Raw genomic sequence first — 16,741 nt, forward strand, 5'->3', positions numbered from 1 at the left:
TGTCCTGTGTCAGTGTTCATGTGGGTCTGAGGGCTGAGCCACCCAGAGCCCCTGTGGGTAGTGCCAGCAGTGCCGGTCCTGAGGAGTGGGAAGGAGGGCAAAGGCTTTGAGGATCTTCTCTGGCGAGTGAGGGCTCCGGGCCCCGAGCCAACCCTGCAGTCACTCAGTGTGAACACACACATGACAGTATACACACAATCTGCCATGGACTACCTCTGAGGAGGCCTTCTGGTGCTGAAGCCCTCTCTTGTGACCTGAGTTTTGAATGAGAGCACTCCCCGGCATCACTTGGGGCTCTGGACACCCCTAACCTCTGTGTGTATGCACGTTGTGTGCATGCACCCACAAGTCTCTGTAGATGTTTGTACTTGTGAGTCATTGTGTACATGTGCAAGATGCCACGGGTGAATGTGGGGTGGGCTGTATGCAGTAGTGACTGGGAACGGCCTGTGAGACACATGCAGAAACTGAGGGAAGAGATCTGTGTGTCATGTTAATAACTGGCTCGGGAGTGTGAATAAGTGTGCATAAAATGAGCAAATGAAGTGCCCTACAATGTGACCACACATATCACGTGTGTGGTATGTCTTGTGCACAGCTGTGTGGGTGTCACTGGGTACATCCATACAGAGGGTACACTTCACATAGGCACCAAGGGACGGTGAAGCAGTGGGGGCTGAGGATCCAGTCCCAGGTGCCCACACTCATGGGTCCTGGCACAGCATGGGGAAGTAGCACATTTTTAAAATTACCCACAGAGTTGCTGTCATATAGGCCACTGGAGAGGTCCCTGGTGGCAGGGGAGTGGATAAGGGATTGAGCAAGAAAGATGGTTCCACCAATCAGGAGAGAGAGAAACATTGTTCTCCAAGAGCCTTCTTGAGGTTCTGCCGTACCCATGTTTGCTGGACCCAGAGCCTGCACCTCGTGAGGGCCTGCTCACCTTGAGGGAAGGAACAGCCAGTCCAGGACCTACACATTCCTACTGACTTCCCAACTGTGGCATGATGAAAATAGCGAGCCCCAGGAAACCAGGATGCATTGCCCAAAGGCACAAGGCCAAGAAGAGGAAAGATGAGGCCTTAGACTGGCAGTAGCAAGTGCTGGCACTCAACCCCACCGTGCCCACCGTGCCCACTGGAACACTGTAGGGCTTCAGGCAGATGAGCCAGACACTGACATTTGTATTTCCTGAGGCCTCTTGGTTGCACCATTTGGGTTCAGCTATGCAGGAGAGATGGCAGGTTCTGCAGGGCCAAGACCAGGAAAGAGAAAACCCACCAGGGCAGAGGAAGCAGACCCCCATCCTCTGTCCACTCTGCCTACCTTAAGTCCAAGCAGCCTACAGGCCCACAGCGACCACAGCTTGTGAGAACATTCATGCCCCGCCCCCAACCTGGACCTCTCAGCCTTTGTCCAGGCCAACCCGTCGGGAAGCCTGGAACCCTCTGCCCTGTGCGGTCCCCCAAGCCCACTCTTCTTGCCCCTCCCTACCCTAGAGAGTATTGCAAGGACCTGAATGTCTCAGACAACAACACTGAATTCCTGAAAAACTTCATTGAGCTCATGGAGAAAGTGACTCCAGACTCGAAGCAGTGTGAGTATACGGCAGGGCGTCTAGATCTGGGCAGCACCTGGGGTTGGGGCATAGCGAGGGGAGGGAGGGGCCATACCCACAGAAGCCTGAAGACAAGCAGGCAAGGTCTGACCAGGGCATAGAGAAGGCTTTCACCAGAGCCCTGGAAACTAGGGGAAGCAATGATTGGGAGCTACAATAAGACATCCTTCCAAGTTATCCTTCTGTTCCAGGCAATAACTTCCTTCTGCATAACTTGATTTTGGACACGGGCATTACACAGCAGTTAGTAGAACGTGTGTGGCGGGACCAAGATCTCAACACGTATGCACCACCACCCTGGCTGTGACTGTGTGTGACAGGAGGCTGGGGTTGACCAGAGGCCCTGGCCTTGCACAGTAGAAGGCAGGCCTGTGACCCCACCTCCCTGTTGTCCCCAGGTACAGCCTGCTAGCCGTATTTGCTGCCACAGATGGCGGCATCACACGTGTATTCCCCAACAAGTAAGTGACCAACCCCACTCACCAATAGCCCTCCCTGTCTGGGACCTAACCATTAGCCTCTGCACTGCTAAGACCATTGTATACCACAAGCTGCCCCTGGTATCCAGTCATATACCCACTGAGCTCTGCCTGTCATGGGCGCTCTAGGGCAGCCGAAGACTGGACAGAGAACCCTGAACCCTTCAATGCCAGCTTCTACCGCCGCAGCCTGGATAACCACGGTTATGTCTTCAAGCCCCCACACCAGGACTGTGAGTGTCTGTCCACGGTGCCCATCAGCAGGTGGGAGGCCTTAGCTGAGACCAGGGACATGTGAAGAGAAAGGCCATGCCAAACACTGTCTGGGGTGCTGGAGGCTTAGACTGGGTCTAGTCCCGGGTTGGTAGGACCCAGTTTGGAGTGGCCAGTATGGGCAGCCTTCCCTTCTGACGGCTCCACCCATCCATCCCAGCCCTCTTAAGGCCACTGGAGCTGGAAAATGACACGGTGGGTGTCCTCGTCAGCACAGCTGTGGAGCTGAGTCTAGGTCGTCGCACACTGAGGCCAGCAGGTGAATATGAAGACGGAGGTGGGGCAAGAGACAGTAGTCAGGAAACCAACTAGGTAGGCAGCATACAGTCCACTGCTCTCTCTCACAGTGGTGGGTGTCAAACTGGACCTAGAGGCTTGGGCCGAAAAGTTCAAGGTGCTTGCCAGCAACCGCACCCATCAAGACCAACCTCAGAAGGTATTTGGGCAGGGGAAGGGAAGTAAGCCCAGCAGTGTCCTCTCTGGAGTCCCCAAGGACCCCTAATGAGCCTGCCACTCGGAGTGGCTCCGGCACCTGTGGGAAGCCGGGGTACTGCAGATAGGCTGCAGAACAAGCATATATAGCAGAAACGAGGAAAACTGGTTGGCACCTCACAGACCCCATTCTCTGCCCAGCAGTGCGGCCCCAGCAGCCACTGTGAGATGGACTGCGAGGTTAACAATGAGGTGAGTGCTGACTCTGCTCTGGACCCCACTTCCTTCATCCCAGAGTCCCCCATGACTCCTAGCCTGCCTTTAGATCTTGACACCCCTACCCTGACTTCAGGCTTGACAAACCTAGAGCAGTGGAGCCCCTCATTCGGAGTAGTTTGGCTGCCAGAGCCTGAAATAGTCTGGGGCGGGGTCCCTCACCGTATTTATCCCCCTTCCCTGCCTCTTAGGACCTACTCTGTGTCCTCATCGATGATGGAGGATTCCTGGTACTGTCAAACCAGAACCATCAGTGGGACCAGGTGAGGGTCCGGAAGAAAGTGGAAGGAAGGGATAGGGCAGAGCCGTCTAGAGGTACAGCACCGCCAGCCCTGTGACTATTGCTCCCTCCCTGCATCACCAGGTTGGCAGATTCTTCAGTGAGGTGGATGCCAACCTGATGCTGGCCCTCTATAATAACTCCTTCTACACCCGAAAGGAATCCTATGACTATCAGGCAGCCTGTGCCCCACAGCCTCCTGGAAACCTGGGTGCTGCACCCCGGGGTGTCTTTGTGGTGAGCTCCCAGAAATGCCTGGAGATGGGGGGGGGGGGTTGGAAGACCCGCCTACAGCGAACCCTCCCCCACCTCTAACATTTGAGAGAGCTGGGGTTGACCTAGAGCCAGAGGCAACAGTAGAAGCCCGTGCTCCTCTCTCCACTACAGCCAACCATTGCAGACTTCCTTAACTTGGCCTGGTGGACCTCTGCTGCCGCCTGGTGAGTCCTGGAGTAGTGGTTGGTAAAGGTGGCCAGGAAGGCACTGGCCTCTCCTAACAGCCAGTACTTGGTGTCCATGCTCTACAGGTCCTTATTCCAGCAGCTACTCTACGGCCTCATCTACCACAGCTGGTTCCAGGCAGGTAGGTAGGACTTGGGAGGCTCGGCCTCAAATCTACACACGGGTGGGAATTGCCGCCCGCCCACTTTCCTGGGAGGGCGGGGCTTAGGGCTGAGCCAAGCTGAGGCCGACACCGTGTCAGGGTCTGTGGGCGGGGCTGAGGCGTCTGGGCCCCGCAGACCCGGCAGAAGCCGAGGGCAGCCCCGAGACGCGCGAGAGCAGCTGCGTCATGAAGCAGACCCAGTACTACTTCGGCTCGGTGAACGCGTCCTACAACGCCATCATCGACTGCGGAAACTGCAGCAGGTACTTGCAGGGCGAGAGGCGGGGCGTGTTGGAGGGGTGTGGTCTGTTTGGTGGGCGTGGCCAGGGCAGCGGCTCCGGGGAGGAGCGAACCTCCAAAATGACCCTCTCCGATCGTCCCTCCAGGCTGTTCCACGCGCAGAGACTGACCAACACCAACCTTCTGTTCGTGGTGGCGGAGAAGCCGCTGTGCAGCCAGTGCGAGGCGGGACGGCTGCTGCAGAAGGAGACACACTGTATCCTGCCCCCGCCCTCCCCGCGCCCCTTCTGCCCTATGCTCCCCTCCGTGTCGCTGCTGCCGCCTCCTCCTTGACTCCCCACCCATGCCCAGCGGACGGCCCGGAGCAATGTGAATTGGTGCAGAGACCGCGGTACCGAAGAGGCCCTCACATCTGTTTTGACTACAACGCCACGGTGAGTCGGGGGAGCGGCGCTGCTGATGCCCACGATCCTGCGCCGGCTGGGGGACGACCGCCTGCTTGTTTCCTTCCCCGCTGCAGGAAGATACCTCAGACTGTGGCCGCGGAGCCTCCTTCCCGCCGTCGCTGGGCGTCCTGGTTTCCCTGCAGCTGCTGCTCCTCCTGGGCCTGCCGCCTCGGCCACAGCCTCAAGTCCACTCCTTTGCTGCCTCTCGCCGCCTCTGAGCGACTCCCCCAACACACAGACACACACCATACCCCCGCCTTGGCCTCCTACTCTTTCGCTCACCCTCCCATCCTCCTCATCCCACAGTCCCCAACCTAGCGCCTGGGCCACTCCCTCACTGAAGGACCTGGGCCCCTCCCCCCAGAGCCTGTGCCTTGGGGCAGGGGAGCCCCAAAGTAGGGTGTCATGGTGTTTGGCACTCAAGATTTATCTTACCCCTGAACTGTCCAAGTGCCCACAGACCCCGGACTCATCTCCGTGGGCTGGGACAAGGAGGCCACAAGTACTGGTGCCAAACCAGGCCTCCACCGACCAACCTGCCTGGAGACTTCCTCTGTGTAGGCCACCCTGCCTCTGCTGGGTGCCCCTAACCTGACCCTTTGGCCCCACCCACGCTCAAACTCACCTTGTCCGGGGAAAGTGATGGAAGAAGAGAGGTGGCAGCGGTGAGAGAGATTCTGGGGCCGCCCCCATAGGCTCCTGCTCCTTTCAGACCTACAACCACAAACCCACGCCCCAGCCTTGCAGGTGTCACCAGTTCGGACACACCCCATACACACCTGGACCCCTGAAAGCAGAAACTGGACTCTCATTAGACACACCCCAGAGGGAGCACACCAACGGACATGGGCACACACCATGGGGGGCCCACAAAGCCTTACACGGAGCAGAGGTCAGGGAGAGGGTAGGCCTGTGCCTTCCGTCTCTGCTCCCCTCTGCCTCTGTTCGGAGATGATGCGGCCCGGCTGGCCCTCCCATCTCTAAAGCTGAATGTCAGACAGTGCCAAATGCTGGGGAAGGCCTCTTTGTTTCACCCCTAGCCATCAGTGTCCATCCAGTGCCCCTCTCCCTGCCAGGTGCTCATTATGTCCATTCCTCACTAGTGTCAGGACCCTAGTAGGACCACGCATCACTGCCTGAACCCCTTTAGCAGAAGAACCCCTCCAGACATTGCTCTTTGCCTTAGCAGGGGTGACTTGGTCTCTCCTGGCTGGGCCATCCCACTCCCAATCTGGTTCTTACACACCCAGGCCCAACTCTTTGTTCTTTGTACACACGTGCACACACACACACACACACACACACACAAGCCTGGGTCTGGACACATCTCTCACACGATTCATCCTTGTCATCTCCCAAAGGCATCCCAACCTGGGGCCAGTAGGGGACTGAGGGCCGGGGGGTGTAGCCATGAGGCTCAGCTGGACCGGGAGGAGGGGGGAGGGTGATGCATTAATTAATGGCTTCGTTAATTAATGTCACGTTGCTTGTTGCTTTCTCAGTGTGTGTATGGTCCATGCCCAATGCTGGTGACAGGGTGGGCGTCCATGATGCGTGCCCAGCCTGGATGTCCGCTGTGTCCTGTGGGGGCGCGTGTGTAACTGTAGTGTAGTCAGGTGCTCAATGGAGAATATAAACAAAAAAGAAACAAGCGTATACAGAAAAAATAAGTATATATTTTAAGTTTAAAAACAACAGTCCCCATCAAGTAGTTGTCCGTCCCCCGGCTGGGTCCATTCCTCTCATCCACCGCCTGACCTGGCTGTCCTCTCACCTCGGGCTGAGGGACTTGGGGGGCCATTTCCTTTACTTTGCCCTTTTTTTCGTTGTTATTCTATTTTGTACAGACAAGTTGGAAAAACAACAGCAACAAAAAAAGTCGAGAAACTTTGTAAAATATCGTGTGTGTGATTCCTTGTAAAATATTTTCAAATGGTTTATTACAGAAGATCAGTTATTAAATAATGTTCATATTTTCACTTCAAACAGTTTTCATCCACTGTGTGGGCCTTGGGTTGAGGACTGGGTAGCTATGGTGACAGGTGGCTGTGACCGCTGAGTATCACCCTGCTCTGTCAGAGGAGAAGCCAAGGCCGTCCTGTTTCTCAGAGGTCAAAGAGCGTTATAGGACTCCTACCCTTGACATGGCTTTGTTTCATATCACAAACCTCCAGGAAACTATCAGGAGGGGGGCAAAACAGCACCGCCCAGAGCCTCAAGGCCAGGCCAGGACTCTGAGAGAGAGAGCAATGGAGATGATCAATAGGCTGAGGTCTGTCCTCTGTCTGCCCTTGTGATCAGACCAGGACCTAACAATAGACCCTCTGCTTGGAGAGACACAACACAAGTTAGTTCCCACACCCATCCATTGCCCTGAGGATGCCAGGATCTGGTCCAGCCACGAATAAATGGGGACTCCATCATGAGTCAGGGCGGTCAGAGGCCAGGACAGTTCCTGTACACACACAGTCCCTTCTGTGTGAGAGAGACAGAGAGAGAGATGAGAGAGAGAGAGAGAGAGAGAGAGAGAGAGAGAGAGAGAGAGAGAGAGAGAGCGATATGAGAGAGAGGCAGACAGATGGGATCTCCCTGCGGAGAGAGAGAGAGAGAGAGAGACAGAGAGAGAGAGACAGAGAGAGAGAGAGAGCGATATGAGAGAGAGGCAGACAGATGGGATCTCCCTGCGTAGGCCCGGCTGGCCTGGTTGCCAGGAGACTGAGGGGGCACAGGCCACCTGATGTCACAGGACTCCTTCCAGGTTGGTGTCCACCTCATTGATAGACATCTTGCCGGATCATCTGTCCTCTGGGTTTGTGTGGTTACCATTCCACACTGGTTCACCAGGTATATTTTAATACTAACTTTAGCTTTATGACCTCTACATTAGGTTTGATTTGGTTTGGTTTTTTAGCATGAGCATAGCGGTAAGGCAGCCGACAGCCTGAGGTGTTCGCGCCTTGCCCTGTGTTCTTCCACCTGCCAAGCTTGACAAGTCCTGTACCTTCTGAGTCCTCTGCCTTTTCATGGGGAGAGAACTAAAGCCACCAACATAGATGCTCCTAAATTGGATGCTCACTCTTTTCCTCAAGGAAGCAGGGTCAGGGACTCATTCACTCTGGGCCCCTGCAGGTTAGCCAGCTAAGTTCTCACCGTGATCTCAAGCACAGTTACCAGCATATCATCCCCACAGCACAGACGAGCAAGGGAGGGAAGGGTTGAAGAAAACCAGTGAAAGCTGGGTATGGTGGTACTAGCCTGTAACCCACACTGGGGAAGTGGAGACAGGAGACTCAAGAGTTCAAGGCTATCCTTAGCTACACAGGGAGTTACAAGCCTGAACTGGGCTCCATGAGACCCCTCAAAATTGAAAAAAAAAAAAATCAGCTAAGGTCTCAAGTGGCAGGGCTTGTAAGATGGCTCAGTTGGCAACGTGCCTGCTGTGCAGACACGAGGACCTGAGTTCAGGGTCTCAGCTCCCATGAACAAAGCCCGGTGCAGTGGTCTATAACCCCAGCACTGGGGTCGGTGGCCTGAAGAGTTGGGACAGGAGGCAGAACCCCAGAGTTCATGGAACCAGCTAGCCTAACTGGACTGATGAGTTCCCGGTTCAGTGAGAGGCCCTGTCTCAAAACATAAATATAAATATAATTCCAGCACTGGAGAGGCCAAGGCAGGTGGACCTGTTTGTTTGAGGCCAGACTGGTCTGTGTAGTGAGTTCCAGGCCACCCATGGCTGCACAGTGAGATCCTGTCTCAAAAATAAATAAGGTAGGAAGTGATAGATGCCATACACACATGCTCACACAAGAGCATGAGTGCCTGTGTCCGTACACACACACACACACACACACACACACACACACGGACTAGCTAGAGGAAACATTTGGATTCTAAACATTTTTTAGATTTATTTATTTGCATAGAGTGTCTGTCTGCACGCCTGCCTGCAGCCAGAGGGCGCCAGATCTCATCTCACTATGGGTGGTTGTGAGCCACCATGTGGTTGCCTGGAATAGAATTCAGGTCCTCTGGAAGAGCAACCAGTGCTCTTGATCACTGAGCCATCTCTCAACATGTTAAAGGACATTCTAGGCCTCAGCCAAGATGCGGTTTCTCTTACTGCTGTAGGAGCTGTCCTCATACCTCAAAACAGCTCCCATGCTTTGAAACAACACACATGATTTGGGGCAGGGGCAGGGTTGTCAGATCAAGTCCAGTCAGTTCTGATTTGCAGATAATTTTTTGATGTTTCTTTTTTTGTTTTTGTTTTGTTGTTGTTGTTTTGTTTGTTGGTTGGTTTTTCTTTTTCACATTTTTTTTTTTTTTTGGTTTTTTTCGAGACAAGGTTTCTCTGTAGCTTTGGAGCCAGTCCTGGAACTAGCTATTGTAGACCAGGCTGGCATTGAACTCACAGAGATCCACCTGCCTCTGCCTCCCAAGTGCTGGGATTCAAAGTGTGCACCACCACCACCCGGCTTTTGTTGTTTCTTTTGAGACAGAGTCTCGCATTACCCAGTGTGACTTCAAACTACAGGTGGCCTTGAACTCCTCCTCTGATCATCCTGCCTCAGTCACCCAACTGCTGGGAATACTGGCATGCACCACCACCACACAGACTCTGATAAATTTTTAATAAATTAATAATAAATAGGTCTTTTGACCAGGCAGTGGTGATACGTGGAGGCAAATGGATCTCTGAGTTCTGAGTTTGGGGCCAGCCTAGGCTAGAGAATTGAGTTCCAAGACAGTCGGGGATACACAGAGAAACCCTGTCTTGAAAAAACAAAAACAAAAAGGGGGATTGAGCTGGGCGGTGGTGGCGCACGCCTTTAATCCAAGCACTTGAGAGGCAGAGGCAGGCGGATCTCTGTGAGTTCAAGACCAGCCTGGTCTACAAGAGCTAGTTCCAGGACAGGCTCCAAAACCACAGAGAAACCCTGTCTCGAAAAAAAGAAAGAAAAAAAAGGGGGGGGGGGATTGGCCCTTGATTCCTGTCACTCACGTGGGCTGCTGTCAATATTGACGGTGTGTCATCACTGTAGAATCTTTGCTGTCACTTTGCTCTGAGTAAACTTATTCTTTCTTTGAGGGAAAGTGGGTTGTTAGTTGTTTTAGTTAGGGAGGTGTATATTTGTGCATGCACATGTGTGTGTGTGTTTAATATTGCATGGGACATCGTCCCTACCTTGAAAATTATTTGTTCAAATCTGACTGAATTGTTGACTCTGAATTTTGTTTTGGTTGGTTTTCCTTCTTATTGTTGTTTGGTTTGGTTTTTTTCTTTGTTTTATTTTTTCAAGACGGAATTTCTCTGTGTAGCCTTGGCTGTCCTGGAACTAACTCTGTAAACCAGATTGGCCTTGAACCCACAGAGATCTGCCTGCCTCTGCCTCCCAAGCACCAGGATTAAAGGTGTGTGCCACCACCACCCAGGAACTCTGTATTTTAATTTGCTAAACCAAACTTAACAAACACTGGTATGTGGCATACAGTAGGAACCCTGACCCCAGACAAAAATAAAGGATGGAAGGCAGCTTTAGACACACAGGCAATTGTGCTGAGATGGAAGAATTCTGCATTTTATAATAAAGTCCCTCATCATAGAATTCATCACATTTCTTAAACTATGCACTTTTTAAAAAGCAACAATATGTAACAAAAAATCTCAGGACTGGAGAGATGGCTTGGTGGTTAGAAGTGCTTGCTGTTTTTACAGAGGACCTGAGTTCTGCCCTCAGCACCCACGTCTGCTAGCTCACAACCTAACTCCAGCTCCAGGGATCCATCATCCTCTTGTGGACTCTGTGAACTGCACACATAACGGCAGATACACGCATACACGTAAACAAAAATATTTTAAAATAAACCTCAAGAAACACCCTGCTGGCAGCCACCATAATGTGAAGTTGAGCCCAGACCAACCTGGATGGTACCTGTAGGAAGAGCTCTCTCAGCTGCAGTGGAATCAAGTCTCTGGTGGGAGAAAAGTCACTGAAGTAACAAAGCCTCACCCCTTGTTACCCCTCAGGTGAAAAACCTCAGTTCATGAGGCACTGGAACAAGAGCAACGTGAATACCCAAATGACCCGGCACTTACATTTCTGCCTTCTTTGATCCTTAAGGTAAGAAGAGCCGGGAGGTGGTGGCGCACACCTTTAATCCCAGCACTCGGGAGGCAGAGGCAGGCGGATTTCTGTGAGTTCGAGACCAGCCTGGACTGCAAAGTGAGTTCCAGGACAGTCAGGGCTACACAGAGAGGATTTGTCTTGAAAACAAAGTGTGTGTGTGTGTGGGGGGGGGAGCCTGAAATCCTCACCATTTTTGAGGTCTGTGAAATTGCACTTCAAAAATGTTCAGTCAATATCACATTGACTCCAAATAATGGAACAAGGGTTCTAGCCCGCCTTTGGCTCTTATTTGCCAGACCACGGAGTTTCTCATTAGTTCACACACATTGGTACAACACACCAGAACCGTTCAACATCCTTTATGTACCCGCTTACAAAAACACTGCTGCACCTGTACAAATCACAAATAGTCACTCCCCTCCAGAGAACTCAACAAGCGTGTGGTCCAATGCTATGCTGCCTCCTGATCCCGCGCACTCAACACCTTGTTTGCCTTCCCAGATCAGCGATCCTATCCTGACCCCGACTTCCCTAACTGGCTCCCCCGCCCTCCTCTAGAACTGGAGGAGTCAGCCCTGAGAACTACAACTCCCAAGCCCCCGCCTAACCCTCTACGGGCCCAGTCGGGCGCACGGCTTCTGGGACTTGTGGTTCTATGCGGAAACCGGTCCGTTCTGTACACGGACTCCGTATCCCAGCATGCCGAGGAGCCGGAAGGCAAGCGCCCAGAGGGCACACAGGGCCGAGGCGGCCGCCGGGGGCGCGCAGGCGCGGCGTCCCTGTTTGTCGGCCCAGGAGAAGGGAGGAGGTACCTTCAAGTCAAAACCCTATCCCAGAAGGAGCTAAACGGTCTTGACTTGGGCCGGAACAAGACACCAGTACCCCGCAGAGCCTCACAGTGGATGGAGGACGCCCAGCCTTGAGATCAACGCTAGCCCGGCCAGCCTGGCCGCTGGGTTTACGGAACCGGCCGGCAGGCGTGCCCAAGCCGCTCAGGGCCTAACCTCAGGTCCTCGGCCAGGGGCATAGGCTCTGGCCTGGCAGCAAGGCTTTCTCTTCCTCTTGGAGCTACAGCCGGACCAGACCGGAACCAGAGCCTTCCCAGAGAGCAGTGAGTAGCCGGGCCTGGGCCTCCCGTCGGGGCCGGACTGGGACGAGGCCCCGGGGAGGCCCCTAGGCCACCTTCCTCACCTTCCCTCAAGTCGACGTCCGCCGGGAAAATGCAACGCGCCCTCCCCGGTGCCCGCCAGCATCTGGGGGCCATCCTGGCCAGCGCCAGCGTGGTGGTGAAGGCGCTGTGCGCCGTGGTACTGTTCCTCTATCTCCTTTCCTTCGCCGTGGACACGGACTGCCTGGCGGTCACCCCGGGCTACCTTTTCCCACCCAACTTCTGGATCTGGACCCTGGCCACCCATGGGCTGATGGAACAGCACGTGTGGGACGTGGCCATCAGTCTGGCCACAGTAGTGGTGGCCGGGCGATTACTGGAGCCCCTCTGGGGAGCCTTGGAGCTGCTCATCTTCTTCTCGGTGGTGAATGTGTCCGTGGGGCTTCTGGGGGCCTTCGCCTACCTCCTCACCTACATGGCTTCCTTCAACTTGGTCTACCTGTTCACTATTCGTATCCATGGCGCCCTGGGTTTCCTAGGTGGTGTCCTGGTGGCACTCAAGCAAACTATGGGAGACTGTGTGGTCCTGCGAGTGCCCCAGGTTCGCGTCAGCGTAGTTCCCATGCTGTTGCTGGCTTTGCTGCTGCTGCTCCGGCTGGCCACGCTGCTCCAGAGCCCGGCCTTGGCTTCCTACGGCTTTGGACTGCTGTCCAGTTGGGTGTATCTCCGCTTCTATCAGCGCCATAGCCGGGGCCGAGGGGACATGGCTGACCATTTTGCTTTTGCCACCTTCTTCCCGGAGATCCTGCAACCTGTGGTAGGGCTGCTAGCGAACCTGGTGCATGGCCTCCTGGTGAAAGTCAAGATATGCCAGAAGACGGTGAAGCGCTATGATGTGGGAGCCCCATCATCCATCACTATCAGCCTCCCAGGCACAGACCCTCAAGACGCCGAGAGGAGAAGGTAACTGGGAATCTTCCAGAATCTTGGCTAGCTAGACTGTGGTCACAGGCCATCCACTGAGGAGCTTGCTCTACACAGGCAGGAGAACTACAGCCTGGAGTTGGGGGCAGCCTCGGAGCGGATTTGGGATGGGCCTTGAGGAAGGGCTCTAGTGCGTGTTTCTCACCACTTGGCCACTTAACCAGTTTACAAACTGCCCAGTCACCTTTGGTCTGGCCTCAGAATTTCCAGATTCTAGACACTGGTCCTGTAGGAGACAGAGACTCCTGAGATGGGGAGGGGAGCAATGTCTGTGTCCTCAAGGGTTTCCTTCCACTTACTGTAGGATGATTGGGTATTACTAAACTTGCTCCTCTTTCAGGCATGTGTCACCAAACATGGGGACAGGCTGAATGACCACTGTGGGAACCTGCTGACCACAGCAGGCGGGGCTGAGCCCTCCAACCCAGGGTGTCTGCAGCATCAGTAATTTCATGGCGTTATTCACTGGACACTGTAGTCAAAGCAGGAGAAAGCTTTTATTCCCTCAGACCTATGGACTCTTTATAGTGTCCAGTGTTATTTTTGAGACTTTTCAGGCCGTCTCTCCCAAGCCTGCTGCTCAGCCTTTGTCAGAGGTTCCTGCCTTTGCTCAGCTGCGAAGCGGGTTCCTGACTTCAGTGGAGGAATGCTCTCGGGCTTATTCACTCCTGCTGCTGCTGTGTAGTCGAGTGTAGACCGCGACTTCCTTGAGGGAGTTACCAGCGGTAGGTGAGGGAACACACCCGGGCATGCTGCAAGCCTAATTCTGGGCCTTACAGCTTGAGGGTTTTTGGGGGTGTCCTAACGACAATTCCATTTTGACCTCATTTAGCAGAGAAAGAGTAAGCTTTCGAGCTGTTTGGACGGGACTGGACCAGAGGTTACCCTTGCCCTAGGGAGACGTCTTGAATTGCTGTGATTGACTGGTCATTCAAGAAAACACTATCTAGGATCAAGAAAATGGACAGAAAAGGAAGAGTGGGGATTGGGGCAAGAGGCAGGTTCCTGGCATAGTCTGATGGTTCTTGGCTTACATGGAGTGGGTATTACTCTTACAATTTGTCCTCTGACTGTATGCCACTCTCAGACCCGAAGGACTACAAGCAGGAAGTAGGAAATTGAATACTGGCAAGGACACCTCCAAGAGCAGTCTGGGGAGTGACAGAGAAGGGGTGTTACGGGGCCAGGTGGAGTGTGTTGGGTTTTTAATGCCCTTGTCCCTGTTGCTTTTCCTATCTTTTTCCTTGGCATGGTAGACTCTTTGGTCTTGGAAGCCATAGAATGGCTGCCTTTAGTGGTAAATAGGCTGAACCACCAGGATCCATAGTGACCAGCTACAAGTGGCCACTAGACCTTCTATGGGCCAGACTGCGGAAGACTTGGGACCTTGTTCTTCACTGAGGCTGTGTTGCTCAGTGAGTAGGGCACATCCTCCTTGAAGGAGTTCCCTGCTGGTGTCCAAGGTGTGGAAAAGCACCCAAAGCATGCTGCAGGCTAGTTCTGGGCCCTACAGCTTGAGTCTTTCTGGGTGTCTACATAAAATTCCCAGGTGTATTTTCTCACCATGTCTGCCCCCTGAGAACAATAGGGTGTGCCCTGTACATGCCCATGTGGGCTGTTTCTCTTCTACGTGGGCTCTGCTAAGACTTGGGTGGCTTTGGGAAACTTCTAGAAAGATTATCATAGTTAGGAAGGGTGAAATGATTGAAGTGGATGCTGCTTCATTAACCCTAGCTGAGCCTGGTGAGACAGGCCCATAGTCCCCTCTGCTCAGAAGGCTGAGACAGGAGGATCATGAGTTCAAGGTCTGCCTGGGCTATAAGAGCTAGCTTGAAGCCAGCATGGAGGATTTCATTAACAAGACCTGCCTTAAAAAAAAAAAAAAAAGATTCGTTTGTTCTAAGTGCCAGGAATATAGCTCTGTGGTAGAGTGCTAGCCCTGGGTGTAATCCTTAATAGCACACAAGTAAAGGCCCTGTCCCTGGGTGTGACACTTGTGCACAGGCAGGAGCTCATCCCTAGGGACCGGAACATTCCACCTGTCTGCCCTGAGGCATTAGATCCATCTCTAGCCAACAGACTCAGAAACAGACCTGTGAGGTGGGCTGTACTCTTCGCCTGGAGGTCTGACAATGATGAGGAAGCTCCACATTCTAATGGGCAAAGCAGATCCTGGACCAGTCTCCTGGACCCTGCATGGGGAAGGGAAACCATGGGGTTCTGGGGACCAGTCTCTGGTGGGAGGAGTTGGCCTTCTGAGGAAGGTTGCAGAGCACATGCCTCTCCCAAGCCCAATGTGACCTGTTTTCTCTTTTCTGGCTTTAGGCAACTGGCCCTAAAGGCTCTCAATGAGCGGCTGAAGAGAGTGGAGGATCAGTCTGTCTGGCCCAGCATGGATGATGATGAAGAGGAGGCTGGGGCAAAAAAGGACAGTCCTCTGCCTTCAGAAAAAGCTTCCACACCCCCAGGGAAGGGGACTGCCCCAGAATCCAGTCTCATTACCTTTGAGGCAGCTCCTCCAAAACTGTAACTCCAGACCGCTGAGTGTAGTCCTCTGCCCCCATGCCCTCCCTGATGCGTCTCAGCTACTCCAGGGCACTGACTGCCCTGAGGATGGGGAGGAGGGCCTTCTGGGGGTCTCTTTGGCCTTCTGCTGTTTCTCAGCAACACTACATGGGACCCTTGCTACCTGGTTCCAACTCCAGACAACCACAATGCCAGGTATGGGGCCTCTGAGCATCAGCCAGTCCAGACCCCCATTTGTGGTAAGACTGTACCTCAACAGGTGCAGTTCCTCACCAAGGAAGTGGCTGCAGGGACACTGGTGTCGCAGCTTCTGGGCCAGCGTCACATTCGAAACTGGTTGCCAACAGCCCTGAGCCAAGGCAAGGATTTGAAATTGCCAAAAATGTCCTGGGGGCCCAACCAGTATGGGTCTGTACATCTCTGCCCGCCCCCAGACTGCATTCATGTCAGGGTTTCTTGTGCCCTTCTGCTGTGGCAGTGACTGTCTAGCCAGAGCCACCACAGCTCCCAGGTATTTTCTACAGGACCACCTGAGTGGGCAGCCAAGCCCAGCCTCACAGTATCAATAAAGCGGTTCTTTGAGGTGTGGCTCCCTGGCTCCGTTAAGCCACTTTGTGCAGCCCTCTCGTCCTTACCAAATGCAAAATTAAATGTGTTTTCTCGGTCCTAGGGCTCAGTTCCATGGCAACTCCACCTCACTAAGAATTCCATTGCCCCCACCTCTTCTCTACTACATGCCTGCTACTAAGCAATCTGGTCAGAGCTATTACCTCAGTCCCTTACTCCTTTTTTATCTCCTCAGTCTATTAGGAAGGCCCTGTGCAAGAGGACTTGGCAGCTGAAGTCCTCTCCATCTTAAGTTGTCTTAGGCAGGGCATGGTGGCAAACACCTATAATCCCTATCTCAAAGAAAAACCTGAGGCTGAAGGTGGCGCTCAGTCGGTAGGAGCACTTGTTTAGTGCTTACAGAGCTATGGTTTGAGTCCCAGCACTGTATAAGAGGGGCATGGTACATATACACATGGTATGTATGCTCACGCTGTTATCCCAGTGCTCAGAAGTGGAGGCAGGAGGATCTGAGGTTGAGCTATCATCCTTGGCCATACAGCAGGTTCAAAGCCCACATGGGAGATGGGAAACTTTGTCTGAAATCAAAAGGAAAGTTTTTCTTGTTTATGATTCAACTTTCTTTTTCGAGAAAGGGTCTTACTATTATTATAGCTTTGGCTTCATTGACCAGGCTGGTCTTGAACTCACAGAGATCCACCTGCCACCATAACTAACCTTGGTTCAACTCTAAGTTGTGCCCTGTGCAGGAAACCTGTGGAAACAGTCTCCCTCCCGCCA

General features: G+C 53.4%; 2 protein-coding genes across 11 annotated transcripts in view; both read left to right on the top strand.

The window, feature by feature from the left end:
• Cacna2d2 (calcium voltage-gated channel auxiliary subunit alpha2delta 2) overlaps positions 1–6,621 on the top strand; it is a 127,476-nt gene extending 120,855 nt beyond the window's left edge. For 2 of the 10 annotated variants that reach the window (XM_057766531.1, XM_057766535.1), the window contains 15 exons: positions 1,500–1,597; positions 1,810–1,900; positions 2,017–2,079; positions 2,227–2,330; positions 2,531–2,629; positions 2,718–2,806; positions 3,004–3,054; positions 3,270–3,341; positions 3,443–3,595; positions 3,746–3,798; positions 3,886–3,941; positions 4,099–4,225; positions 4,349–4,458; positions 4,554–4,636; positions 4,723–6,620. In XM_057766531.1, the coding sequence (XP_057622514.1) occupies positions 1,500–1,597; positions 1,810–1,900; positions 2,017–2,079; positions 2,227–2,330; positions 2,531–2,629; positions 2,718–2,806; positions 3,004–3,054; positions 3,270–3,341; positions 3,443–3,595; positions 3,746–3,798; positions 3,886–3,941; positions 4,099–4,225; positions 4,349–4,458; positions 4,554–4,636; positions 4,723–4,866 (1,393 nt within the window). In that variant the 3' untranslated portion in view covers positions 4,867–6,620. Of the gene's footprint in view, positions 1–1,499; positions 1,598–1,809; positions 1,901–2,016; positions 2,080–2,226; positions 2,331–2,530; positions 2,630–2,717; positions 2,807–3,003; positions 3,055–3,269; positions 3,342–3,442; positions 3,596–3,745; positions 3,799–3,885; positions 3,942–4,061; positions 4,226–4,348; positions 4,459–4,546; positions 4,637–4,722 lie in introns of all 10 variants that reach the window. The other 8 variants (XM_057766530.1, XM_057766534.1, XM_057766532.1 and 5 more) reach the window with 6 other exon arrangements.
• Positions 6,622–11,500: 4,879 nt separating this feature from the next.
• Positions 11,501–16,050, top strand: Tmem115 (transmembrane protein 115). Its single transcript, XM_057767415.1, has 2 exons — positions 11,501–12,847; positions 15,194–16,050. The coding sequence occupies exons 1-2, from the start codon at positions 11,997–11,999 to the stop codon at positions 15,396–15,398; spliced, it is 1,056 nt and encodes a 351-aa protein (XP_057623398.1). The 5' UTR covers positions 11,501–11,996; the 3' UTR covers positions 15,399–16,050.
• Positions 16,051–16,741: the final 691 nt, after the last annotated feature.

This window comes from Chionomys nivalis, chromosome 4, assembly GCF_950005125.1.
Source record: "Chionomys nivalis chromosome 4, mChiNiv1.1, whole genome shotgun sequence".
NCBI classification, from domain to species: domain Eukaryota; kingdom Metazoa; phylum Chordata; class Mammalia; order Rodentia; family Cricetidae; genus Chionomys; species Chionomys nivalis.